The sequence below is a fragment of the Coregonus clupeaformis genome, chromosome 8 (assembly GCF_020615455.1).
Source record: "Coregonus clupeaformis isolate EN_2021a chromosome 8, ASM2061545v1, whole genome shotgun sequence".
In the NCBI taxonomy this organism is placed as follows: Eukaryota; Metazoa; Chordata; class Actinopteri; order Salmoniformes; family Salmonidae; genus Coregonus; species Coregonus clupeaformis.
Window position 1 is genome coordinate 16,712,480 of NC_059199.1, and position 26,236 is coordinate 16,738,715.

Genomic DNA, 26,236 nt, shown 5'->3' on the forward strand with positions numbered 1-26,236 from the left:
TCCCTGTATGTCTAGGAGCAGTGCTGTAGAAGACGACAGCCGTTCAGTAGAGAACAGTGCAGTAGTGTTGTTACCACAACGCGTTACTGTAGTAACCATTAATCTGTCGCCGCTACAGACAACCTCTCCTGTAGCTTAGCAGCTGTACAGAGATACAGGACTGACTGACCGGCCACCATCTTGGTTTTCCCAAAACAAAAACCACCTCTTTCTTCATTGTGTTTCTCTCCTGCCATGTGTGATTATGAAACGTATGTTTCACATAACATGTATGTTGTGATATCTTTACTCTTTATGACAATCCTCTGGGCCCAGTGCAATAAACCTGAATATATATATATATATATACACTGAACAAAAATATAAACGCAACATGTAAAGTGTTGGTCCCATGTTTCATGAGCTGAAATAAAAGATTCCAGAAATTTTCCATACGCACAAAAGCTTATTTCTCTCACATTTGGTGCACAAATTTGATTACATACCTGTTAGTGAGCATTTCTCCTTTGCCAAGACAATCCATCCACCTGACAGGTGTGGCATATCAAGAAGCTGATTAAACAGCATGATCATTACACAGGTGTACCTTCTGCTGGGGACAATAAAAGGCCACTCTAAAATGTGCAGTTTTGTCACACAACACAATGCCATAGATGTCTCAAGTTTTGAGGGAGCGTGCTGACTTCAGCAATGTCCCCCAGAAATGTTGCCAGAGAATTGAATGTTAATTTCAGGGAAGCTCATCTGCATGCTCGTCGTCCTCACCAGGGTCTTAACCGGACTGCAGTTCGGCGTCGTAACTGACTTCAGTGGGCAAATGCTCACCTTCGTAGGCCACTGGCACGCTGGAGAAGTGTGCTCTTCACGGATGAATCCCAGTTTCAACTGTAACGGGCAGATGGCAGACATGTGGGCGAGTGGTTTGCTGATGTCAACGTTGTAAACAGAGTGCCCCATGGTGGCGGTGGGGGTTATGGTATGGGCAGGCATAAGCTACGGACAACGAACACATTTTATCGATGGCAATTTGAATGCACAGAGATACCGTGACGAGATCCTGAGGCCAATTGCCGTGCCATTCATCCGCCGCCATTACCTCATGTTTCAGCATGATAATGCACGGCCCCATGTTGCAAGGATTTGTTCCTGGAAGCTGAAAATGTCCCAGTTCTTCCATGGCCTGCATACTCACCAGACATGTCACCCATTGAGCATGTTGGGGATGCTCTGGATCGACGTGTATGACAGCGTGTTCCAGTTCCCGCCAATATCCAGTAACTTCGCACAGCCATTAAAGAGTGGGACAACATTCCACAGGCCACAATCAACAGCCTGATCAACTCTATGCGAAGGAGATGTGTCGCGCTGCATGAGGCAAATGGTGGTCACACCAGATGCTGACTGGTTTTCTGATCCACGCCCCTCCTTTTGTTTTTTAAAAGGTATCTGTTACCAACAGATGCATATCTGTATTCCCTGTCGTGAAATCCATAGATTAGGGCCAAATGAATTTATTTCAATTGACTGATTTCCTTATATGAACTGTAACTCACTAAAATCTTTGAAATTGTTGCGTATATATTTTTGTTCAGTGTGTGTGTGTGTGTGTGTGTGTGTATATATATATATATACACACACACACACACAGTCCTTCGATCGGCCTCCATGGCAGGCATACTGTAAAGCAAACAGTAGTAATGAACTACCATCTTGGCTCAAACTAGGTGCAGCTTTGACTCACAATGGAGCCGGTGATCTGTCCAGTTTCCAGTCACTCACTAATCCAATCCGTTGTGGAGTATGGATACGCGACAGAGGATGCATTGTGGGTAGGGTGCTAGGGTCCTTACGTTATCCTGTTCAGTCGTTGTTCTCAGTCAAACATCTGTCACTTCTCAACTCTCTCCCTTGAACCATCACTACTTCTTTCAAAGTATACTAACTTCTTCTTCAAATGTAACCAACCTTACTTCCGTCCAACATGTCATCCATGGCATTATTCCTTGCCAATTTAGATTCCTCCCACTCTCCACTTTCAGTATTATCTATTTGCTTCTTCACACAACATTTCCGTCACTTGTGCTCTACTTCTCCGTCTCTTCCTTCTTTTTTTGCCTTCATCTGTCCATCTTCTCGACCCTGGACTCTCTCTGGATTCACAGAGGTCAGAGTTAACCCTGAAACCGTGTTGGGGGCGGATCCTTGGGTGTCAGGGGGCTGGGGCCATCAGTCCTGCATCACTTCCTGGTCTCCCAGGGCAACACCAACAACATCACAGTACTTCCTCGATCCTGCTCCCACGAGCAGTGCATGCTAGGATTGGGCTGAGGGTTAGGGGTGTGAGAGGGGGGGTAGGGGGTAAAGGCTGGGGTCCCAGTCCGTTAGTGTGTGTGTGCGTATGTCTACGGCAGGGCAGGGGTGAGTCTGTTAAGAAGTCCTCATTGAGATAACATCGTTAGAATCCAGTGGAGAGGATCTCAGGCTTAGCTGGCTCTGTTGGGTGGACGAATAGAAACAGAGAGAGTGAGAGGCTTATCAATAACAGAACTCATAGATACAGAATTGATTTAAACCCAAACAAAAACAACAAGAACTGCCCCTTTTGAATTTCAAGGTTTGAGAAATACCTTTGTGAAAAGGTTGTATCCAGACCATATCTTTCAACACATAGTGGACCCTTGACCGCTGAACTCACCATCCCCTGGGTCCCGGTCCAGAGACGGCGTCCTGATGACGGTTTCCTGGTTACGAGGGAGGTCACCTGACTCCTGATTGACAGGCGGCTCTCTCAGTGTTCTCAGGAGCTTGTGATGAGCTGTCTCTATGTCCTGTCGGGGTTATGGGGGAGAAAATGACAAGTAAAAGTTAGCATGGAAATAATGTCCAAATGTGTTTTCAACTCTGGGTTCTAATTGTGAGTGGGTGAGTGGATTCTCCTGTTTGTAATAGCATGTAATAGCATGTCACGTGTGTGTGTGTTTAAACGCCTTACCCTCAGCTGGTGCAGCTTGTTCATCAATTCCTCGATTGTGTGGAATATCTCATCCACGTGTTTGATCACATGGCTCTGGAGGACCTTTTGTGATTGGCCAAGCCCTCCCTCCCGGCTCAGATTCCCCAGCTCCGATTGGTCGCCCGCAGACAGGGTGGAAGAGACCTGCCCTTCTTCCTCATGATGCTGTATGTTTGATGACATCACTTCCTGGTCCAGATCAGGAAGTTCAGTGGAGGTCGGGGTGGGGGGATCAATGACCTCATCTGTGGGACTCTCATCCAGCAGTCCCTCTCCCTTCTCTGTAGGCATCACCAGGTAGAACACGTTTCCTACAGCAGAGTGGAATTAAAGAGACTATCAACAGGCTACAAAGGCAACAGTCAATCTTCATGGTGAATTGACAGTACAGTTGTGAAATCTTATAGTATGAGGCTAGTGTGCTCAGAGGATTGCGTTCAGTAGGTATGAATTGGAAAGTAGGTAGAACCAAACTGTCTGCGTTTCTAAAATGTTCTCTGGACACGACCCTGGTGTAGTAGTCACAAACATTCTCAAAACAGAGAGCCCGGGACTTAATAGAAGATATTCAACACAGGTTTGAAGAGGGCAACTGGACTGTCTACTGAAGCATTACCCCGTACACTGGCCCCGCCTCTCGGCTCAGGTGATTGGTCAGAGTGGAGATTGACATCATCAGTGATGTCATCAGGGATAGAAGGAGAGCCCGCCACCACAGCTGTGCATAAGAGGACAGATGGCGTGAAAGAGTAAGTGTGTGTCAGACAGTATATATTTATGTGTAGGGGAGCATGGTAGTGTCACGGGGGTGAGAGTTTGAGTGCAAGTGAGGGAAATGTGATATTGTACGAGAAGAAAAGGGAGGTGAAAGTCAACAGAGTTGTGGAAAGAGGCAGAAGGAAAGAAGAGAAGAAGACCAGTTGAATCACACAGAGCTTCGTTAACATGCAAAGAGAAAGGAATGTGTATTATCAAACAATTAGAGGCATTCAGTGGTCATTCAGTGGTGTCTAGGGCTGACCCCATTTGGTCGACTGTTTGGTCGATAGGCTGTTGGTCGACAGAGATTATTTTAGTCGAGCAGTCTAAAATATTTGTTTTTGTGGCAGATGAAACACCTGTCTGAGTGGACTAATCCATTGTGGAGGCCGCGTGGATGGCACACCTGCATCACCAGTAGTAGATTTACCATTAATTCTCATAACTTCTGATCTACAACGTTTGTTTGGTTACAGTCATTTCTGTTAATACATTCGACCTAGGCTACACTTATGAGGAATACGTTTAGGTTTATTTCATTCCATTTAGGAGTTGTCAATTTATTCATTGTCGTTTGTTTGTAGCGCTCCAGTCAATGTTGAGTAAGGACGCGCAACTGATTATACATAGAAGTAGGCCTAGGCTACCTGGCTTGCACGCAAGTAAACAAAGTCTGTTTTTACATCCATTGAGAATGACAATAGTTCCTCAACGTAGCCTATATGAAAAATCTTTCCAGCTCTCTCTCCCTTTCGATAACCACTCAACATGAAAAGGGGGGAAAAATGTCATGCTCTGATTTGGTGGAAACGTCATAAAATAGGCCTACCTGATTACTTTTTATCCCTTGCGCAAATAGCCTACAGCTATGTCTGTCCGGAGTTCACTGGAACGGGAAACTCTGAGTGCCCAGAATATTTAATACAATGTTTCAAGTTTGCTAGCACAAGCAGGACCCAAGTTAATAGTTGATACAATGTTTCAAGTTCCTTGCAGAAAGGCCATGCGTAGCCAATGTGATTTTTAAGATATGTATTTTTATCAGGATATTTTCTACCTGCAGGCTGCAATGTTTTTATTTGTTGGCTTTATGTAGGATATTTTTACATGGTTGGCAATATAAGTTACTTTTAGATTTTTGATTAACCACATGATGATTTTGAGATACGAAGACTTTATTATAAATGAAATGAAACTGTTCCACGAAAATGTGCATATAAAAATCATAACTGGAACACAGATCGGTAGAAATGGTAAGATAAATTAGCACTCCAAATGGAAAAGGTTGCCGACCCCTGGTGTAGCCTATTAGGAGCGTAACAGCAGAATCTGCGAAGGCCTGCAGCAACAGGAGGAAGAGAAGAACAGTTTTTTTTCTCTTCTGCTTAGGCTAAATTGATCTCTGGCTCCCTCCAGTCATTTGTGTGTCTTAATGATTTAATCACAGTGTGCTTAAAGCATCTGACAAGCTCAGTAGCCTACATGTCAACTGCATTTATTTTCAGCAAACGTGTAAATATTTGTATGAACATAAGTTTCAACAACTGAGACATAAACTGAACAAGTTCCACAGACATGTGACTAACAGAAATCGAATAATGTGTCCCTGAACAAAGGGGGGGTCAAAATCAAAAGTAACAGTCAGTATCTGGTGTGGCCTCCAGCTGCATTAAGTACTGCAGTGCATCTCCTCATGGACTGCACCAGATTTGCCAGTTCTTGCTATGAGATGCTACCCCACTCTTCCACCAAGGCACCTGCAAGTTCCCAGACATTTCTGGGGAGAATGGCCCTAGCCCTCACCCTCCGATCCAACAGGTCCCAGACGTGCTCAATGCGATTGAGATCCAGGTTCTTCGCTGGCCATGGCAGAACACTGACATTCCTGTCTTGCAGGAAATCACGCACAGAACGAGCAGTATGGCTGGTGGCATTGTCATGCTGGAGGGTCATGTCAGGATGAGCCTGCAGGAAGGGTACCACATGAGAGAGGAGGATGTCTTCCCTGTAACGCACAGCGTTGAGATTCCCTGTAACGACAACAAGCTCAGTCGGATGATGCTGTGACACACCACCCCAGACCATGACGGACCCTCCACCTCCAAATCGATCCCGCTCCAGAGTACAGGCCTCGGTGTAACGCTCATACCTTTGACGATAAACGCGAATCCGACCATCACCCCTGGTGAGACAAAACCGTGACTCGTCAGTGAAGAGCACTTTTTGCCAGTCCTGTCTGGTCCAGCGACGGTGGGTTTGTGCCCATAGGCGACATTGTTGCCGGTGATGTCTGGTGAGGACCTGCCTTACAACAGGCCTACAAGCCCTCAGTCCAGCCTCTTTCAGCCTATTGCGGACAGTCTGAGCACTGATGGAGGGATTGTGCGTTCCTGGTGTAACTTGGGCAGTTGTTGTTGCCATCCTGTACCTGTCCCGTAGGTATGATGTTCGGATGTACGGATCCTGTGCAGGTGTTGTTACACGTGGTCTGCCACTGCGAGGACGATCAGCTGTCCGTCCTGTCTCCCTGTAGCGCTGTCTTAGGCGTCTCACAGTACGGACATTGCAATTTATTGCCCTGGCACATCTGCAGTCCTCATGCCTCCTTGCAGCTTGCCTAAGGCACGTTCACGCAGATAAGCAGGGACCCTGGGCCTCTTTCTTTTGGTGTTTTTCAGAGTCAGTAGAAAGGCCTCTTTAGTGTCCTAAGTTTTCAGAACTGTGACCTTAATTGCCTACCGTCTGTAAGCTGTTAGTGTCTTAACGACCGTTCCACAGGTCCATGTTCATTAATTGTTTATGGTTCATGGAACAAGCATGGGAAACAGTGATTAAACCCTTTACAATGACGATCTGTGAAGTTATTTGGATTTTTACGAATTATCTTTGAAAGACAGGGTCTTTGGCTGAGTTTAGTTGATTTCATTATGTTTTATTGTGTCTAAAAAGATGGAAAAATACGTTTTAACATTTCAACCAATCGATTGGTCGGAAAAACAGACAACTCTAGTTTGACCAAGATTTTTCTTTGGGGGGGACAGCCCTAGTGGAGTCAGACTTGATTTTTGACCACAGTAGACACCAAGAAACAAGCAGTAATTTAACTAAAACGTTATTAGGTTGTTGTCTAAACCTTCTGTCCCCATTACCTTTCCGCACAACATGTACACTGGGGGACCCCACCTCCGAGGGCGGGACTTCTGAATGCTCAGCCTCCAATTGGCTGGGACTGGCGCTGAGGAGAGTCTCAGAGGACGCCGGTCTCTGTCTGTCATTGAGCGAGCTCCTCTGATTGGCTGTCTCGTTTGTGGGCGTTCCATCTGAGTCGTGACTCCACCCTTCTTCCTCCATGTTGTGGAAAATCAGCTGCCTTAGCATCTCCACTGAGAGGACAGAAAGAGGAATTTAATAATAAATTGACAGTTGATTATCAACCAAACATATTCTAGTGACGCAAAAGTATATGTTTAAGTAAAGTGGTCTGTCTCTTTCAGTCTCACTGTCTTCAAGAGCTGCTTCAGCCACTCCAATTTGTCTCTTGACGTAGTCCCGCCCCTCACTGTGGAGGAAAGCCCCTGATTGGGCCGTTGGTGTGGTGGGCGTGAGCTCATTGTCCTCATCATTAGGAGAGTTTGTCTCCATTGAAACCACCTGCTCCGTCATCGAGTCGTCTAGGGAGATTAAACATAATCAATATTGTGTATAGAAATATTTATCTGTACTCTAAATATGATCCACTCCAAAATGTATGTTCCCTGTCTGACACAATATGTCTTACCTGATTGGTAGACATGGCTGCCAGTTGAGACAGGGGAAGCGTTACCAAGACTCGGGGAGCTGAGAGAAAGAAAGCGAGAGATGGAATTTAGTCTGTCGTTTTGTTTAGGACTACCATAGTGAATAGTCCATAATGCCATCTTCAGTCTTCATGTCTTTTCAATGGTAATTGATAGAAACAGGTCAGCTTAGGGATACTCACGAAATAGGTGTGGATCTGTTATTGGTCAAAGGTGAGGAGCCAGCAGCCAATGAGATGGTCTTTTCAAGTTGGTCTTTCCAGCTGTGAAAATAAATAAGACTTAACAACCAATGCTTTTCCATTTCAAAATGCTAATGATGATAACTCTATCATGTATATTATCTGTAAACTGGTGGACTATAGGGCTAGTATAGCTGTAGCTGGTCTAGATGTGCTTACATGTTTTTCTCTGAGGACGTCCCTGCTACCAGCTCGTAGATCTGTTGCTCTGTTGTGCTGATGACGTACAGGGCCTTGTTGTCTGAGGATGGAATCGCACATGATGAGTGACAGCTGTCAATCATTCAAAAAGCAATCACAGATTTTTGGTATCTGCATTATCGAAGATGCATCACTGAACCATGAATACTATGTAATGGTCATTATTTCAACATTAAGCAAAGTATTGAGATTGTAAGTTCCGCTATTACAGTGTTGTTACACCATTAACAGCACAAACTGGTGGCTACATCTAAACTTAACCACTGACTACTCCACACTGTGACCTCATAACCCCTGACCTCTTACCTGTGGCCACAGAGCGCACCAGCAGTGAATCTAGCTGGACCACAGGGCTGAAGGAGGCCTTGGTGTCCCCACTACCCCCTCCTCCTCCCCCCAGCCAGCGGGACGGGCAGCGCAGCAGCAGCCGGTCGTCTGGACCTCTCTGGAGCAACACCAGAAGGTCTGACAACAGCAGCGCCTGGATCTCTGGGAGCGGCAGGGAGAAACAGAACCACATGGTTAGAACCTTACAGAACAATGCTAAGAAAAACCTGGTGGAAAATGGTTGCAAGGTTTGCAACCTAAAGAGAGCAGTGGGGCGTATTAAGAGAGTATCGATTTTTTTTAAAAGTGTGTTGATTACATTGACAAGGGGGTTTGACCAGAGACTATATGGGGTTTGACTCATCAGTGGGGTGTGGTGGGCCTTTCTTACCTAAGGTTTTGTCTTTACTGACTTTCCAGGTGAGAGGACCCTCATGGATCATTCTCTTACTGGTCAGGTCTAGACTCTGAGAGGAGAGACAGAAGACAAAATGGTAGACATCAGCATCATCATAACAATATCATTGGGTATGTCCAAAAAAACATTCCTTAACCCAGGATGAATTAAGCAAATAAACAGCGCGCTCCTTCATCTTTATTCTCCTGGGTAGTCACCCGTTGGAATTGCCCTGGGGTAAGGAATGTTTTGGGGATTTTCAAGCCCCTCAGTCGAACACCTGATTCCCTTTTTTGTTTAAGCTGGGCTGAAGCACATTTGGGTACACCTTCTTATCATTGGGTATGTGTTGTTGGAAAATAAAAATTTGGAGAGGAAACGTAGGATAAGGAAAAAAGAACAAAATCCAATTGGGCAGTACCTTCAACTGTGGCGTGGGGTCCAACCTGCGCTGGTATTGGTTGAGCCGCTGCCGGTGTTCCGTCTCCCTGACGACCTCGTTGACGGCCTGCAGTATCCCCCGGCAACAGGCTTGTGCCTGTTGGAGAGGTGGGAGGTCTGTGGAACCAGCTATGGGAAGAGAAGGACGTTACTACAAGTGACATCAAATAAGCAAAACTACCATAGCCAAAGTTTCAGTCAATAGCTAGTAGCTACTGTTCTGCTTCTAGTTAGCTATTACGTGAGTGAGCAGTTACTAAAAGCCTTGCATCAAAACAACAAGATTACCAAATCACCAAACAGTAACATAATGCTATACGCTAGCTATAGTATGTTATACATTCTCCAGTGGTACTGGTGCTGAACTGTCTGTCTGTGTGTGTGTGTGGTAGAACCCTATCCTACATACCTTCTGTGTGTGTGTGTGTGTGTGTGTGTGTGTGTGTGTGTGTGGTAGAACCCTATCCTACATACCTTCTGTGTGTTTGAGGATTTTGTCCAGAAGCAGAGGGTACTTGGTAAGTCTCTGTGTCTCAGACACCAGCAGATCCTTCAGCTGCAGCCTCCTACAGTGAGGACTGGCCTCACACTCCTGTTAATACATCAATCAATCCATATATCAATCAAAATCAATCCATTAGCAGAAAAAGCCATCGCAACTGCGTGCGTGTGTTACCTGGATGATGTGTGCGAAGCGGGGGTCTTTGCGTTGTTTGTTCTTGATGAGCTCCAGGGCCTGAGACTGCTGACTGCACAGGTGGGACGCCTGCTCCTGAAACTCCTCCCCCGCCACGCCCTCAAACTACCAGAGAGGTACACACAGACGCCCCATTGAAAATACACCACTACACCATCATTTCCTTATTTTTTTCAGATTTAAATCTATTTGACAGGTATTAGCAATAGCTAAGTCTTCAAACTAGGGATGGGCATTTGAAGTTATTTCACTACACGAATAATATGCTCTTTTTTTTTATTTTCTCGGATATCCTTAAAAACATTTATTTAAAAAAAAGCTAGCCTCTATTGACCAATCAGAATGATGCTAAATGCCACAACAGCAGACAGTGCGCCATCGTTTCCAGGGTGCTATTCCGGTAGTATTCGGCTAACAGTAGCCTAGGCTAAAAGCAACAGTGAAAGAGAAGTCTGATGTTCGCCATCATAGAACTGATTCTGTTTCAAAAAAAGTTTTCTGGTAAGAGTTTTGCATTGATCTGTGTCAGGTCTTGTGGACCCTCCGTTGGTGTGCGCCTGTAGGCTAATCACTATTTGAAGTGGGGGAAATAGCATTCCGTTGTCAGGGCTGACGGGAGGGCTAAATGCATTATGATAGTAAAAATACCTTTCCATGTAAAATCCAACCCCATAACTAGGGTTGTAAAGCTAACGGTAATTTACTAGTTACAGGAATATTCTGTGATTTTGCTTATGAATAGAAAATCTGTCAATCTATGGTAATTTATTATTGAATAACTAAAAATATATATTAATATATAGTATTCATTTTTTATATCTGTCTCCATATTGTCCATGAGTTTCTAGTAGATTAACCATATGGTCTAAGAGAGAAAAAAACGAATTAATGAAAAAAGCATCTAATCAACAATGACATTATTTTCAATCAACTCTGCAACTATTGACTTTTTTCACAACTGCCACCAGTTTGACACAAAAAACATTGACAACAAATACATATTGACATAGTAAAATAAATAAAATGTATTTCATGCTGAAGCCCTCATATTAAACACCAATGGTATTCACTAAGTTGATGGTTTATATTTAGGATAATGTTCTACAGCTTTGTCATTCAAATGTTTTTTATGATCTTATTTAATTATTTAATATATTTTACATGTGATAAGGCTGTAAATAAAATGTAAATGTAAATAAGGCCACACCTGTGATCATCTGAAGTACCCAAAAGGGCCACTAGAGGTCTTGTCATAAATTACATTTTTATGAAGTTACCAAAATTCTGGTAGTTTACTGGTAAAATTTGAACGTTTCCAGTAATACCCAGTTTGCAACACTACCCATAACCCATAGCCCATGAGAAAATGAAAATCACTTTGTGCATTGTAAGAACTGTAGTCTACGTTTACAGCGTGCAACTGTTAACAACGTACTGTCAAAGCCACGTGACATCTGAAGCAACAGCAGTTCAATGCGCCAGTACATTCTAAACACTACATTCTAAAGTTTGTTGTTTTATTAAATGAAGCATTTCAAATGTCATGGTATATCCGTGTGTGTAACAATGTAACATGGACAATTTAATTTAGAAAAGCTTTTTCCATTGTTAAAATAGGCCAAAGAAATAATAATAATACTCTCTCACTCTCACAATAATACTCTCACTCTCTGTCCGGATATTCGATTAACCGTGCCCATCCCTACTTCAAACTGACACGGTTAACAATGTAACACTCCATCTCACTGACGAAGATGGAGGGAGAGAGATATGAAGGAATGACATGGTTTGTTAAACTTACCCTGGCCAGCATGATGTCACCGATGCCCTGAACGATGGGAGATTCTCTTCTCTTCTTCATGGCTTCACACAGACTCGCTGTAACACGATACCGTTGGAGCAAGGTTGATCAAAAACAATAACTACATTGAATCAACGTAGAACATAACCGTCAATGAGACAGACTGCCACTCAAAGGCAATGCTATAAACATTGCTTCTCTACCATTCACCAACTAAATTCATTAAAACATATGATATTTACACAGCAAAGCCACTCAAACAGAAAACCCCTTTTATGTGACATGACCTTATCAGAACTTCAAATCCACATTGCTTGAATACATATTGACAGAACTGAGAAACACGCATAGAGACACACAGTGACTGACCGTGAAGCTCGTAGACCTGAGGCAGGTTGGGGAAGATGCAGGCCAGCTCGTCAGAGCTCAGTACACACCTCATCTTCTGGAAGAACACCTGATCCAACACCCTGAGTGTACGCAGGTGAGACGCCTCCGTTGTCAGCAATTCTGATAAAGGAGAGGGGGGCGGGGCGAGAGAGAGAAAGATGAGAGAATAAAAGGGGTGTAAATATTTTTTATATATTTTTTATTTCACCTTTATTTAACCAGGTAAACCAGTTGAGAACAAGTTCTCATTTACAACTGCGACCTGGCCAAGATAAAGCAAAGCAGTGCGATAAAAACAACAACACAGAGTTACATATGGGGTAAAACAAAACCAAGTCAAAAATACAACAGAAATACATATATATACAGTGTGTGCAAATGTAGCAAGTTATGGAGGTTATGGAGGTTATGGAGGTTATGGAAATATAACCCTCTCCTCTAATTTACTTCTGAAATAACAGTCCCATAGAGGCGGTTGTCTGATAGAATCCCTTGGGAATGGACTACGTGTTGTATGTACACATCATGATTTCATGTGTTATCTTTAGTCAACTAATCTGATAGATAGTGACCTTTAGAGGATACGGGCCCAATTATAGATGTATAGCAATGTCACGTGTTACTCTCAGCCTGGCACACTGTTTCTAGCCAAAGCCTGGTCAATCAATGGGTTTTCTACCGTAGATGACAGCCTGTCGGTCCACCTCTCGGGGACAGAGAGTGGCCAGGACCTGCGGGGCCACCGTCTCCTGCCAGTTGTGACTGTCCACCACGTCCTCCTCTAGGGCTGGGGCGTCAGGGAGCAGGGCCACTGGGAACTCCACACTCCTACACACACAAATATATTCAATATACTTGCAAGTCCCTCAACAAAGCTTAACACATTATAGTAAGGTTGACTTACTTTCGTCTGGAGGACTGAGGGGTGTACGGAGGGGTGGGGTTCTCGCAGGATCTGAGGAGAACAACACACAGATTTGCTTACATTCTGACAGTTCTTTATATTCAATGCTGCTGCTTAACCAGTCTCTAGGAGTGATTCATACAGTGTGAGAGTTCCAAGGGTGTGTGTGTGTGTGAGTTCCAAGGGGGTGTGTGTGTGTGTGTTTGAGCAGTGTGTATGCTCCAGATCTTGGATTGGGTATGTGTTGTAGTCTCACCGTGCTGAGCTGCTGGAGGCTGAGGAGGCGCTGTGGTGTAGGGGTCTCAGGCCCGGCCCCTCCCTCTCCTCTCCACAGTCCTCCATGTCCACGTCGCTACGGGAACGAGGGACTGTCTCCGCCCCCGAGGACCCGCCGCGCCGACGCCCTTCCCCCTGCGCCTTTAGAGACTCACTACGAGCCAGACGCACCGACACCGTAGGGCTGAGAGAGGGAGGGAGAGAGAGACACGAATCAAACACATGCACGGTTTTGAACACACTAACAATTTTGCACAAGGGTCGAGACACACACTCTCTCCCTCCCTCCCTCCCTGTTACCTGTCCATGCTGTCCTCTCCCAGGCTGCTGGAGGACAATCTCGGAGGGTCTCCCTCGGCCCCCTCCTCCCCGGGGATCTCTATGTGGTTCTCAAACTGCTGGATTATGTTCCTCACACTGCCCGGACGCACTGAGGAGAGAAAATGAGACAGGAGACACACAGATAACAGGTAAACAGAACATCAATCAATCGTATTTTATAAATGATATACACTGAGTGTACAAAACATTAAGAACACCTTCCTAATATTTGACTTCAGAACAGCCTTAATTGGTCAGGGCATGGACTCTACAAGGTGTCAAAAGCGTTCCAAAGGGATGCTGGCCCATGTTGACTCCAATGCTTCCCACAGTTGTGTGAAGATGGCTGGATGTCCTTTGGGTGGTGGACCTTTCTTGATACACACGGGAAACCCAGCAGCGTTGTAGTTCTTGACACAAACTGGTGCGCCTGGCACCTACTACCATACCCCATTCAAAGGCACTTAAATATTTTGTCTTGCCCATTCACCCTCTGAATGGGACACATACACAATCCATGTCTCAATTGTCTCATGGCTTAAAAATCCTTCATTAACCCGTCTCCTCCCCTTCATCTACACTGATTGAAGTGGATTTAACAAGTGATATCAATAAGGGATCATAGCTTTCACCTGGTCAGTCCATGTCATGGAACGAGCAGGTGTTCTTAATGTTTTGTACACTCAGTGTAAATCAGCAAAAAATGCTTTCCAGATACCCAGCTTAGACCACAAAGAGCAAGCTATAACAGTAAAACATGTATGAACGCACGACTAAGTCGCTTCGGATAAAAGCGTCTGCTAAATGGCATTTATTAATATGCAGTGCCTTCAGAAAGTATTAAGTAAGTATATTATTAAATCTGCTTGAAAATCCATGTCAAGACCTGAAAATGGTTGTCTAGCAAATGATCAACAACCAATTTGACAGAGCTTAAAGAATTCAGAAATGAATAATGGGCAAATGTTGCACAATCCAGGTGTGGAAAGCTCTTAAGAGACTTACCCAGAAATACCTACAGCTGCCAAAGGTGATTCAAACATGAATTGACTCATGTAATCAAGATAGGTGTTTTATTAGTCTTTTTTTCTTCCACTTTGACATGAGTATCTTTTGTAGCTCGTTGACAAAAAATGACAATTCAATCCATTTGAATCCCATTTTGTAACACAACAAAATGTGGAAAAAGTCAATGGGGGTGTATACTTTCTGAAGGCACTTTATATTATGTTTTAAAATGAGCTTAAAAAAAATAAAAAACACTGAAGAAAAAATGCGATAAAGGAAAGATTAAAAAGAATAAATAAAAATAGATAAATGATATACCTTCAGTGGGAGACAAGGGAACATGGAACGCTGGGGAATCAAAGTGAACCAAAAGAAGCAATGAAATCAGAACGATGGAAAAGTCTTAGATCAATAATCTTAAATCCTCTTAAACAAATCAATAAGGGTGAAAACAAAGGATGAGGTCACTGGAATTAAATGATACTGTAAGATGAGAACAGAAAGTGTGTGCTTTTGTGTGTGTGTGTTTGTATATTTACTGGACTGAGAGGTGCTCCTGGGCTTGCCGATATACTTCAGGATGGGGTTTCTCTTCCTGTCCTCTCCATCCTTGTCTTTCTTTGAACTGCTCAGCTGTAGTAAACATAAACAAAGAACACCACTGGAAAATTGGCGAAACTTGTGTCAAAGCAAAACTCCCACAACACAATGTTTCATACCCTATAATGATGAATGGTAAAACAGAGGAATTAGGTCACACATGTGACACCTCTTGGTGGATCATTACCTGAAGGTTTGTAGCTTATGGACTACATGCTCCGCCTATTCAAAACAGCCTGAATAGCTTTTAGACGTTTCAATAAATAAATATGACTGATAAGAGAATTACAAATCCATGCGCCGGTGGTAGACAAGAGTCCTGCCTCCTCCCCTCCTTACCTTCTTGGTCTTGGGAAAGAAGGCAAGCCACTTCTCCTTCTCAGTGCTGAGGCCTGGGAACACCCTGGAGTCCCTCAGCTTTATGCCTGAATGACGGAGGTACAGCAGTACTGCAGAGGCTAGAGGAGAACTGAAGAGGGGAGGGAGAGAGAAGGAAAGAGAGAAAAAGGTAGAGGGGGGGGGGTAGAATAAAGATAGACATAAAGAAAGGGGAAGGGTGTAGAGAGAGGGAGAGAGCAAAAGAGAGTGAGAGAAAGAGTGAAAAAGAGAGGGAGGGAAAGAGAAGAAGGGAGAGCGAAAGAGGGAGAACAGAAGGACAGAATTGAGAGGGGCATCTCTATGTGAACAGACAGTAGTATTGGGATTCAATCATGTTCCTGCAACACAGACATGAGACACGCTCCGGCTTTTATTACCTTCTGTCCTCTTCGTGCTTCGAGCTGCAACACACAGAAAAACAACCATTAGCTTATTCTATCGCTCGCTCTTTTGGCCTTCCACACAAAATCAAAAACAACCTTTAATTTAATTAGGTCTGCGGATTCTTTCCAAAGAGTCTCGGCCCAGTAAAACAAGGTGAGAAAAAAATCCTTGCTGAGAAAAATCAAGGCGGTCCATTGTGTGTCTACCTGCTAGCAGTGAGTCATGTGATGGGAATGGGTGTGTTTTAAAGCATCATGTGGCTAGGTGGCCATGGCCCGAGGCTAGCCTGCTGAAGCTCCCAGTGATCACACTCTGACCTTTGGTACAGTACAGTGAGAGGTTGAGCTGGCAGGCTCACGGTCACACGCTCCAATACCGTTTTATTGGCCACCAGGCAGCTACAACATCTGACCCGTTGCTAAGCAACCACCCGGTTCAGTGCCCTGATGGTTACGAATAGTGTGTCCTACTGTAGTTACTGTTGTGCTTTGCTGACATTGAATCATCAAAAAGGAAAGCACAACACAGTCTCAGCATTTGTATTGTTTAAAGTAGTCATAGTATTACTATTTAAAAGTGGCCCTGAAAAGCTTGTGGCCCTGACATATATAATTCATATACAGTGGGGTCCGAAATTATGGACACCCTTGGTAAAGATGAGCAAAAACAAAGGTATTAAATAAATAATTCATATACTGAGCTTTATTGTATGCTCAAAAAATTGGGAAATGATCTTATTTCATAGTAATACAATTGCTGAGAAACAGCTTTTTTTTCTCTCAAAAAGGTATGGGTCAAAATTATTGTCACCCCTGTTTTCAATACCTTGCGAAGATAACGGCACTGAGCTTTTTATAAAATTATTGATTAGAGAACACATTAGGAGGGATCTTAGACCATTCCTCCATACAGAATCCTTCCAGATCTTTGATAACCTTCGACTGTGCTTATGGACTGCCCTCTTCATTTCAAACCACAGGTTTTCAATGGGTTTCAAGTCCGGAGACTGAGATGGCTATTGCAAAATGTTGATTTTGTGGCCAATTAACCATTTCTTTGTGGATTTTGAAGTGTGCTTGGGGTTATTGTCTTGCTGGAAAATCTACTTGCGGCCAAGTTTCAGCCTTCTGGCAGAGGCAACCAAGTTTTTGGCTAAAATGTCCTGGGTCATGATGCCGTTGACCTTAACAAGGACCCCAGGACCAGTGGAAGCAAAATAGCCCCATAACATCAAAGATCCACCACCATGTTTTACAGCGGGCATGAGGATCTTTTCTGCTTATGCATTCTCAATTCGACGCCAAACCCACCGCTGGTGTACGTGGCCAAATAGCTCTATTTTCATGTCATCTGACCAAAGCACCGGTTCCAATCGAAGTGCCGGTGCATTTACATTTGTTGGATGACATGAAAATAGAGCGCTTTGGCCACACACATCAGTGGTGGGTTTGGCGTCGAAATGAGAATGGATGAGCAGAAAATAACCCCATTTTAAGCATACAATATAGCTCAGTATTTGATTTATTTTATACAGTCATTTTTGCTCATCTTTATCAAGGGTGTCAATAATGTCGGACCCCACTGTATGTATATAACACAAATACGGTATTTCACACTCCAACTCACAGTACCTGGCCCTTATAAAATATACTTTATGTATCATATAGGTAGACGTTCCAACTCACAGTATCTCCCAGAGAGCAGTGACCTGTCTGTCCACCACTAGCCTCTCCTTGGCTGGGTCTCCATCCAGCTGCTGCAGGTCTCCCTCTCCAAACAGAGAGCCCAGACCCATCATCTGCTTATTCCTGCACACAAACACAACACAAACACAATTAACACACACACGAGCGCACGCTCACACAGCCATTTTCTGCATTTACCACAAAACTCAAGGGACACCTATGGTTTCATACACACACCCTTTCAAACAACACAGACACTGACACTATTCAACTAGGCTTGTCCGATAGACGGTACCTGTAATCCTGTATTTGGTCCTGAATGTCAGGCAGCACCTGCTGTTGGAGCTCAGACAGAGGTCCCCTGATGTCCTCCTGGGCATGAAGACGACTCTCTGGGACAGGACACAACACCATGCAGTAAGACTAACTGAACAACACAGCACAGTGCATTAATAGGAAAAACACAACAAACACAAATTGCCTAAATAGATCAACAATTGTTACACTGCATGTTGAGAGTAACTTACCTATATCCGTCAGGTATTCTTCTCTTACTCTGATTTTCAACGGCTGCAAAATAAAACGTTTAAGGACCCCATTACATAGCCGAGTTCAAGCTTTCTTTACAATCTCTCAAGATAAATCGATGGGCTGGGGCCTTACGTATCAAACATCTCAGAGAAGCAGGGTGGAACAAGGATCAGGTTCCCCCCCGATCCATGGCATTTTATTCATTATGATCCAAAAGTCCAAACTGATCCTAAATTAGAACTCCTACTTTGAGATGCTTGATACTTACAGGCCCTGGTCTAACTGAATGAGATGTATTAATTGAATTGATTAATTGAATGAACCAATGAGAGACGTACAGCATCAGGGTCCAGGAAGTGGGAGCAGATCTGTGGGGCGAGGGCACGGGCGTCTTTAGGGCTGGAGCCCAGGTAGGCCTCCACTGACAGGTAGAACAGCTGTTGTAGAGACACACACACACCCCAGATTAGTTCCCATGTAAAAGAGATCAACCTACAGTAAATAGCAGTATTCAATATCAAAAGCACTGACCAGCGGGTTGGGATCCAGTAGCTGACTGAAGACGTATCTCATGAACACGGTCATGTGGGCTGGTCGCGACTTGAGAAGCTCTATGTCCTGAAATGGGCCGTCCATCTGATGGAGAGGGGAGGAAAGGGAGAGAGAGGCAAGGAGATGAATATAGTTCAACAGCTCATACCTACGTGAGATGCAGGGTAGTTAGATGTGATGTTTGCTGATGAAGACCATGTCACCTCGTTGAGCGTATAGCTGTTGTCCTCTTCCTCCTCTTCCTCTGGGCCAATGATCTGAGCCTTCCCAGCCTGACAAGAGACACATCATGATGATATGAGGAAAATAGAACCTTTGGCATGTGTTCGTGTGTAGGAGACATTGTTCACCTCACTAAGGGTAGACTACAGGCAAGTGTGTTTGATCTCACAGAATCAGTGTGTGCGTGTGTGTGGGTCTCACCGAGTCAGTGAAGGTGTGTGTGTCGGAACCCTGTCTCCGGTGTAGGGGGGTCCTGAAGGAGGAGGTGGAGGGGGAGGAGTGGGGGCTCTCAAAGGCCTGGGGGGTGGAGGGGTGAAAAGGACCATATCTCTCTCTCATTCACTTTCTCTCTGGGATTCTCTCACTCTCACTCTAATCAGTCATTCATAAAGGATGAGTGCTAACATTACTTACCTCAAAGTCTCCTTCACTTGAATCCACCGACAACCGACCTGCAGAAACATCAAGACATTATATCGATTTTCCTCACACAAAAACACACATACAAGAATCATAGACAAACAGAATCCCATACAAACCTTCTCCTGCTACTACATAGTTGGTCACAGCTTCCGATCGAGTTCCATCCTTGAGAGACAGAGAAATAACAAAGATGTTAAACTACGGTAATGACAATGTAATAGATAGTACCTATTAGGTACTGACAGATTTAGATGACAGGTGTTAAGGGTCTGTTGTCATGCACACAGGTATCTCACCAGATCTTGTTGGATTTTAACCCGGACTTGTTGGGCCCGCCTCTTGGCACTTTCAATTCGCTCCTCCAGGGATGGGGAGGGGTTCCGTGACAGTTCCTCCATCAAGTCCTGCGGGATTGGTCAGAGTGACATTATCAGAGGCGCTGATTGTTCAGTGAAGAGAACCCCCCAAATGACTATTGGTCTGAATAAAGAGCTACTTTCATAAGCAGTGTGTCCTTTCCATTGCATATTCAGTGGGGCACAATATTTTGAGATAGACATATCTGTTCTATATATTACATTTCTATATTACAGATGACTAAAAAGTATCCATTCTAAGTGGGTTTGACTGTTTGGAGTTGCAACATTTCCCAAAGGATTACGGATCCTGCTTATTACCAACTGATTCCGGGAATCTTCCAACCAAGATTTCTGGAAAACCTGGGAATTTTGGGAATGTTACCGGAATTTTGCAACCCTGTATATAAACTGTTACCTGAAGCTCAGCCTCTCCCTGTTCCAGCATGTTCCTGAGAATCTGAGTGGCATGTTTCTGCACATCTAGGTTCTAACACACGCAATGACAGAGAAGGAGAGAGAAAATGCTGTATTATTCAACTTATTGTTGTTGGCCCATGTTACACAACATTGCTTGAACATATGGTCACAGAAATGGTCAGGTTTAGCCTACCAGTCAGTGTTTGTAAGTATTATGGTGATGGTTAAGGTATGGTGATTAAGGGAACTCACCTGCAGTGGTTTGGTGATTCTTTGGGAGGGGGTGCTGGTCAGTCCAGGGGGCAGGGGTGGAGGTGGTGGAGGCGGGGCTTCTCCTCCCAGTGACGTCCTCTGATTGGGTAAGAGGTCAGTGGGGAGGGGGTGTAGGGGGAGGGCAGCTGCTGAAGGGGGCGGTCCTTGAAGAGTCAGAGCAACATATGTCCCAGCTGGAAGGATGGAGAGAAAGCGAGAAAGATAGAGAGAGAGCGAAAGAGCAACAGAGAGAGGACAGAAAGTGACAGACATATTGCTACACCTGAACACATTTCACAAATATAGGAATCATAACTAGCACCATCATCATCATCATCATCACCACCAACGTTATAGTAACCAGTGACACTCACACTTGATGAGCTTCACCACCTCCTGATGAGACATGGCCGACACCAGCGAGCCATTGACCTGAGAGAGAGATGGAGGGATGGAGAGAGAGAGAGAATTAGAAAGAGAGAGACACACTAACTCTGCTGAGTGTAGTCTCAGATCACGAAGGCACAGATATTGGGTTTGCGGTAATAGTTTGAAATGAGTAGTAACCTTTATGATTCTGTCTCCCTCGTGGACCCCTGCCTTGACCGCTGCGCCACCTGCATGGAGAGATATGAGCGACATATGAGAGACTGTCCAAGAAGAATTAGAGAAGACGTGTAGAAATGTACTAAGTCACTGTGTGTGTGTCTGACCTGGTCGAACATTCTGCACCAGCTTGATCCTCTCGCCACACACAGTGAAACCAAACCCTAGCTGATCCTTCTGTACCACCACACATCTCTGAACAAGACCTGGACCTGAGATGTGGAGAGAGAGGAGGGAGAGAGATGGAGCGAAGGAGAGAAAGAAGGGGGGAGGGGGGTATGGAGTGAAGGAGAGAGAGAAGGAAGGGAAGATATGGAGTGAAGGAGAGAGAAAGAGACCAAGAGATGAAGAGAAAGAGTCAACTGGCTATACCATGATGAACCAACGCCTAGCCCCACCAGCCCACCTTATAACCCACATCTGTGCTATAAACCCCATGTCCCGTGTAGCTCAGTTGGTAGAGCATGGCGCTTGCAACACCAGGGTTGTTGGTTTGACTCCCACGGGGACCAGTACAAAAAAAGTATGAAAATGTATGAGCTCACTACTGTAAGTCGCTCTGGATAAGAGTGTCTGCTAAATGACAAAATTGTAAATGTACCTGTGCTCTCAGCGGGGAAGTCAGCCAGAGTCTCCCTCTGCTGGCCGCTGGAGGTCTTGCGCTCCGAATCTCCTATAGTCAGGCTGCTGAGCCTGGAGGGAAAGGCAGGACAAGAGGAACGTGAGACACAAATAGGATGCTACAAGGTGGAAGGATTAATCAATCAGGATCACACTGGGAGGGCTGGGGAGAAGGAGAGGGAGGGAGGGAGGATTTCTGGCAGGAGGTGAGAGAGGAAGGAGGAGAGAGTAAAGAGGAGTGGCATGGGACACAGAGGCTGCATCTCAAGTCGCCTTTCCCTGGATCCTATCTCCTTGACACCTTCTCAAGCATATTGGAGAAGGTCCAAAATCCCTCTTCGCTCAGACATTCTTCTCCAATGCATTTTGAAAAGGAGGCGAGGAGAGAGGATGTGAGGTATTGAGGAAAAATGTATTGTGAAAGAGCCAGAGATGTAGGTAGAAGAGGATGGAAGAAGAAGAGGAGACCAGGGGGTAGATAGATGGAGAGCGTGCCAGAGCTTGGAGGAGAGATTCTGTGAGGGGAGACTGCTGAGGTAAAGTGGCAAACTGTAATCTGTGCTTAGTTTGCCTTTCAGCATTTCTTACAGCTCAAGTATAAACTGAGCAGAAAACTCACCAAGCAGCAAAGGGGCTGAAAGCGAGGCATCAGAGAACAAGAGGGAATAACAGAGAAGGCAGAAAGGGCCCAAGAGAGAAAAGGAAAGAAAAGTGGTTTAGAATAAAAGTAGGAGAGTAAAAGTGGTCAAGCCCTGACAGACAAACAAGGAGAGTTAAAGAGTACGTAAAGTGATGACACTAAGAAAGGAGACCTGCTGTAGCAGCGATCTAACCTCCTCCCTAGGCTGGTAACCTCCTCCCTAGGCTTCAAAGTGGAACTTGAAAGTGGTGTGGTTAAAATCGAAAAGGAAGCGAGCTTGCTACAGTTGTATTAGATGGGACTTAGAAAAATTGCAATAATGACCAATCAAAATAAATGTTTTATCACATTGAACATATTATTTTTGGGAAAATCATTTGATTCTGAGTTCATTTCTAAGATGCGTACTTTCAGATTTTCCTTGTTTAAATCACTTCCGCTGCTCATGCTCTGAAGTCCACAGCGTAGAGGAAGGTTCATCTAAGGCAGGGATCATCAACTAGATTCAGCGAAGGGTCCATTTTTTTCTTGAGCGGATGGTCAGGGGGCAGAACATAATTAGAAATAATTTGTAGACTGCAAATTGACCGAAAGAAGCCCAAACAGATATCACTAAAACAATCATTTCAAACCTTGCTTACATTTGTATACGATCAAATATATTTATCTATTATGCGTGGGAATACTTTGGAACAGATTTCCAAAATTAAAATCATTTGGAGCTGATTTGCTGTTTTGTTTTTGTTTTTTTTACAGTCTAGTATATCCAACAAAAAAAACATAACATGTTTTTTTTTTTGCTCTGAAAACTTGGGGGGGGGGGGGGGGGACAAATAAAATCACAAGGTGGTCAAATTCGGCCCATGGGCTGCTAGTTGGGGAACCCTGATCTAATGGTTATGCTAGATGTTGATGGACTGAGAGATCAGCCATAGGCTTTCATTCAAGTTCCATTCTGAGGCGCTGTGAAACCAGACAGACAGAGAGAGCGCCGGCAGGTTGACGAGATTAGCAGCGTTCCAACTGCAGATCTACAGTAAGCACCAACAGGGACTCTTATTGGACAGCCAGCCTACCTGGGCAGTTGAGAATGTTTCTGAATGGCTGCCCCACTGTCAAATGACACAGGAAGTGGACACAGAGACAGCAAAAGTGAAAGGGCAAAGAGGGAAAAGCGAAAAGAGAGGTACACATGAACAAGACAGACAGATATGCATGCAGACACATACAGTATGCAAATACAATAGACAGTGAGCCATAAAGGATGCCACATCAAAAGTAACCAGTGAATCAAAGGTGATACAGCTGCCTCATAGTTGAGAATAGCCCTGTACATAAAGCTAAGCTGAGGGGATCACAACTTAGCACAATATCCAACATGTATTAATGTAGATCTTTGAACATAATAATAACTGGCTGCCTGTCTATCAAGAAGACATCAGGTGAATACATTATATTTCCTTGATTACTTACATCCTCCCCACTCATCTCCTTCTCAAAGCGCATTGGAGCTCCCTCCCCTCTGATCTTCTCCTCCAATTGCGTTTTGAGAAGGAGACAAGGAGAGAGGACCAGAGAAATCAAGGAAATACAACTGAGATTGACCCATCTGTCAGTAGCACCATCATCAGCAGCAGTCAGTCCTACCTGTCCAGTGTTGAGGTGGGGGGGCGGAGACTCATGGCTGCAGACGGCTCGAGCGTGTCCGTGTCCTCTCCTGCAGTCCAATGATGTCACAGCAGGGTGACCATCTCCTTTTCTCTTCAAGTTTATTGTACAGAGTTCCACAGTGATGCTGCTGTCTGCCAGTTATGTCCAAACGTTACAACTCCTCACGTCAGCTAGTGGGGAGCTTATTCCTTTCAGAGAGTGCTCGGAGCATCTTCCTCATGTTTTCATAGGCAATCTTCAAGTATCTTACAGTAGACAGTTGAAACTACACCCCCGGCAAATTGAAACAGTGTTAGAACTATCTAGCTTGACAGGAAAAGTTCAAAAATAGCTGGTGGGGGACTTTAAATTGTGTGCTCCCTCAAAGCAAAATGCATGAAATTCAGGCACCACTGACTGCAATATCTACTGTGTTATTTTCCTTCAGTCTTTAGACAAAGTGTAATTACATAGCAATACCAACAACAAGCAAATAAATAGTATATATTTTTAAAGGCTTGTTGTTGTTGGGTTTCCAGTCCTACCAGGAAGTGATAGCTTGCACAATAACGTTGTCATCAAATATGTTTTAGTGACAGAGTAATGTCTGTTTGTCAACAGCTCCTGTCCTGTGCTATTTTATTTGTTTTCTGAGATATATCAGCTAGTAAACATTCTAATTAATTACAATGCATATGCATTTCGACTAGTATCCCAACATTAGCTTAAACTCATTCAAATTAAGTAATATGTGTCTATATAAAGATTTCCTCTGGTTTATTATGTTGATACTGCCAAGCCAAGTAACGTCAGCTAGACAATTGTACTCGCATTATCCTCAGTAAATTGGTTTCCATCCCTTGCGAGCTAAATTTAGTTACAGAATCCTTGAGGCTAGTTTACTGGTGTGGCTCTTGGAAGAGCAACAGTACGTGATCTCCGTGCACGTGATGATATTCGACTAGACTTCCCTTTGTCTGTGTTAAAACTTGGCCAATGTGGTGCTGTGAACTGTTCTAAGAAGCGAGTTAGTGCAACATTTAAAATGCACAAAAAGTACCTTCGAATGGCATGCATTGGTGCAGCATGATTACCTAAGTGTCTCTAGCTTGATTGAGAGGAGGCTATCCGCTGTAAACAGGATGTCTTCTGACCTGACTGGACGTTCCACTGCAATACTCCACCACTAACTCGTAGCTATAAACTGGAGCCTGTTTAATGCTACGATTTCTAGCAATGCGAGTTACGATGTAAGGCGGGCTAGTTCCCTAACAAGCTAGCTAACGTTGACTGGCCAGTGAACGTTGAAAGTAAATCCTCCCGATAAACTTTCCCAAAAATGAAAGACCAATTATATACACGACAAGCGACTAGTTAGCTGATGTTATTGATATCTAGCATTATATAACGTTAAGAACCGAGCTTTGTTAGCTGGGTAGCTAGGTTGCCCTTTACATCAAGTTGGCTGACTATTATTGCAAAATCTATAGCTAAATAAATATTGTTTTCATGCAAATTAAACACTTGCTTTTGACAACAAATGGGGTCTCTTTATGCAACACTCACTGTTGTAGAGAATATTTGGTTGTGATAAGCAAATAATGGCTGGCTAGCTATTAACAAGCTAATTCCGATAGAGGCCAAAAGCCATCCGCGACATCACGTGAAAACTGTGATTGGACACAAGAGCGTTCTCGTCGGCTATGACGCTGACGCGATAGCGGTCAGCCGAGAGCAATGGAGGACTAGCTAAAGCTAAACTAGTCTGCCACTCAAATGCATTAGCTAGCTAGCATCTGAAATGTAGACATTGAGGCCAGTTCTCTGGAATGTAAAGATAAATCCAGTATCCTCTTTCTTGTACAATGTGTACATTCAACTTGCATTTCTTTCTTTCTCGAAAGACAGTCCATTCGATTCGGCTTAGCGTTATAGCTAGATGCAGGCGACGTCTCTCCTTTCCAAACAACTCGCTTCATATGATCAAACTGCTGCATTCCATGGGGTGAGATTCCATTGTCCCACACTTCCTCGCATTCCTCGATTAATCCACATTTCTGATTGCATTAATATGTTAATGTATTTAGCTGTAGCCTTCAAGCCGATGATCCATATTATGTTGTTATCCACCTACCTAAATCCAGTAGCTATTCCTCCTCTCCCATAAAGTGGTGGTTGTGTATGGAAATCATACCATGTCCCAAGAGCAAGACAAACTAAAGAGACACCCCCAACTGGTTGGATTCCAGTACTGCAACAGTCCATACAAAAATCCCCAGAATTACCAATAGTGTATGATTGCCGCCCGCAATTCGGGGCGTTCCTGCATTTGGGCATTCCA

General features: G+C 44.2%; 1 protein-coding gene across 7 annotated transcripts; it reads right to left on the reverse strand.

Annotated features, from left to right (window-relative positions):
• Nucleotides 1-1,580: 1,580 nt before the first annotated feature.
• Nucleotides 1,581-26,236, reverse strand: arhgef11 (Rho guanine nucleotide exchange factor (GEF) 11). Of its 7 annotated transcripts, none has more exons than XM_045221826.1 (43): nucleotides 26,030-26,235; nucleotides 23,893-24,181; nucleotides 22,225-22,239; nucleotides 21,586-21,677; nucleotides 21,092-21,196; nucleotides 20,946-20,995; nucleotides 20,753-20,810; nucleotides 20,379-20,572; nucleotides 20,125-20,196; nucleotides 19,647-19,754; nucleotides 19,467-19,515; nucleotides 19,342-19,379; nucleotides 19,129-19,224; nucleotides 18,909-18,977; nucleotides 18,685-18,789; nucleotides 18,492-18,590; nucleotides 18,150-18,192; nucleotides 17,918-18,014; nucleotides 17,623-17,745; nucleotides 15,931-15,954; nucleotides 15,515-15,644; nucleotides 15,115-15,208; nucleotides 14,894-14,923; nucleotides 13,547-13,676; nucleotides 13,227-13,430; nucleotides 12,971-13,021; nucleotides 12,746-12,894; nucleotides 12,046-12,186; nucleotides 11,677-11,753; nucleotides 9,855-9,980; nucleotides 9,653-9,770; nucleotides 9,159-9,307; nucleotides 8,732-8,807; nucleotides 8,320-8,502; nucleotides 7,972-8,053; nucleotides 7,753-7,833; nucleotides 7,552-7,610; nucleotides 7,274-7,444; nucleotides 6,923-7,156; nucleotides 3,631-3,732; nucleotides 2,994-3,325; nucleotides 2,697-2,829; nucleotides 1,581-2,494 (listed from the first exon to the last, which is right to left on the reverse strand). In XM_045221826.1, the coding sequence occupies exons 2-43, from the start codon at nucleotides 23,925-23,927 to the stop codon at nucleotides 2,457-2,459; spliced, it is 4,362 nt and encodes a 1,453-aa protein (XP_045077761.1). In that variant the 5' UTR covers nucleotides 23,928-24,181; nucleotides 26,030-26,235; the 3' UTR covers nucleotides 1,581-2,456. The 7 variants fall into 7 exon arrangements, with proteins under 7 accessions (XP_045077761.1, XP_045077760.1, XP_045077765.1 ...); XM_045221825.1 differs by having other exon boundaries at nucleotides 24,990-26,235; XM_045221830.1 differs by lacking the exon at nucleotides 3,631-3,732 and having other exon boundaries at nucleotides 23,893-26,236.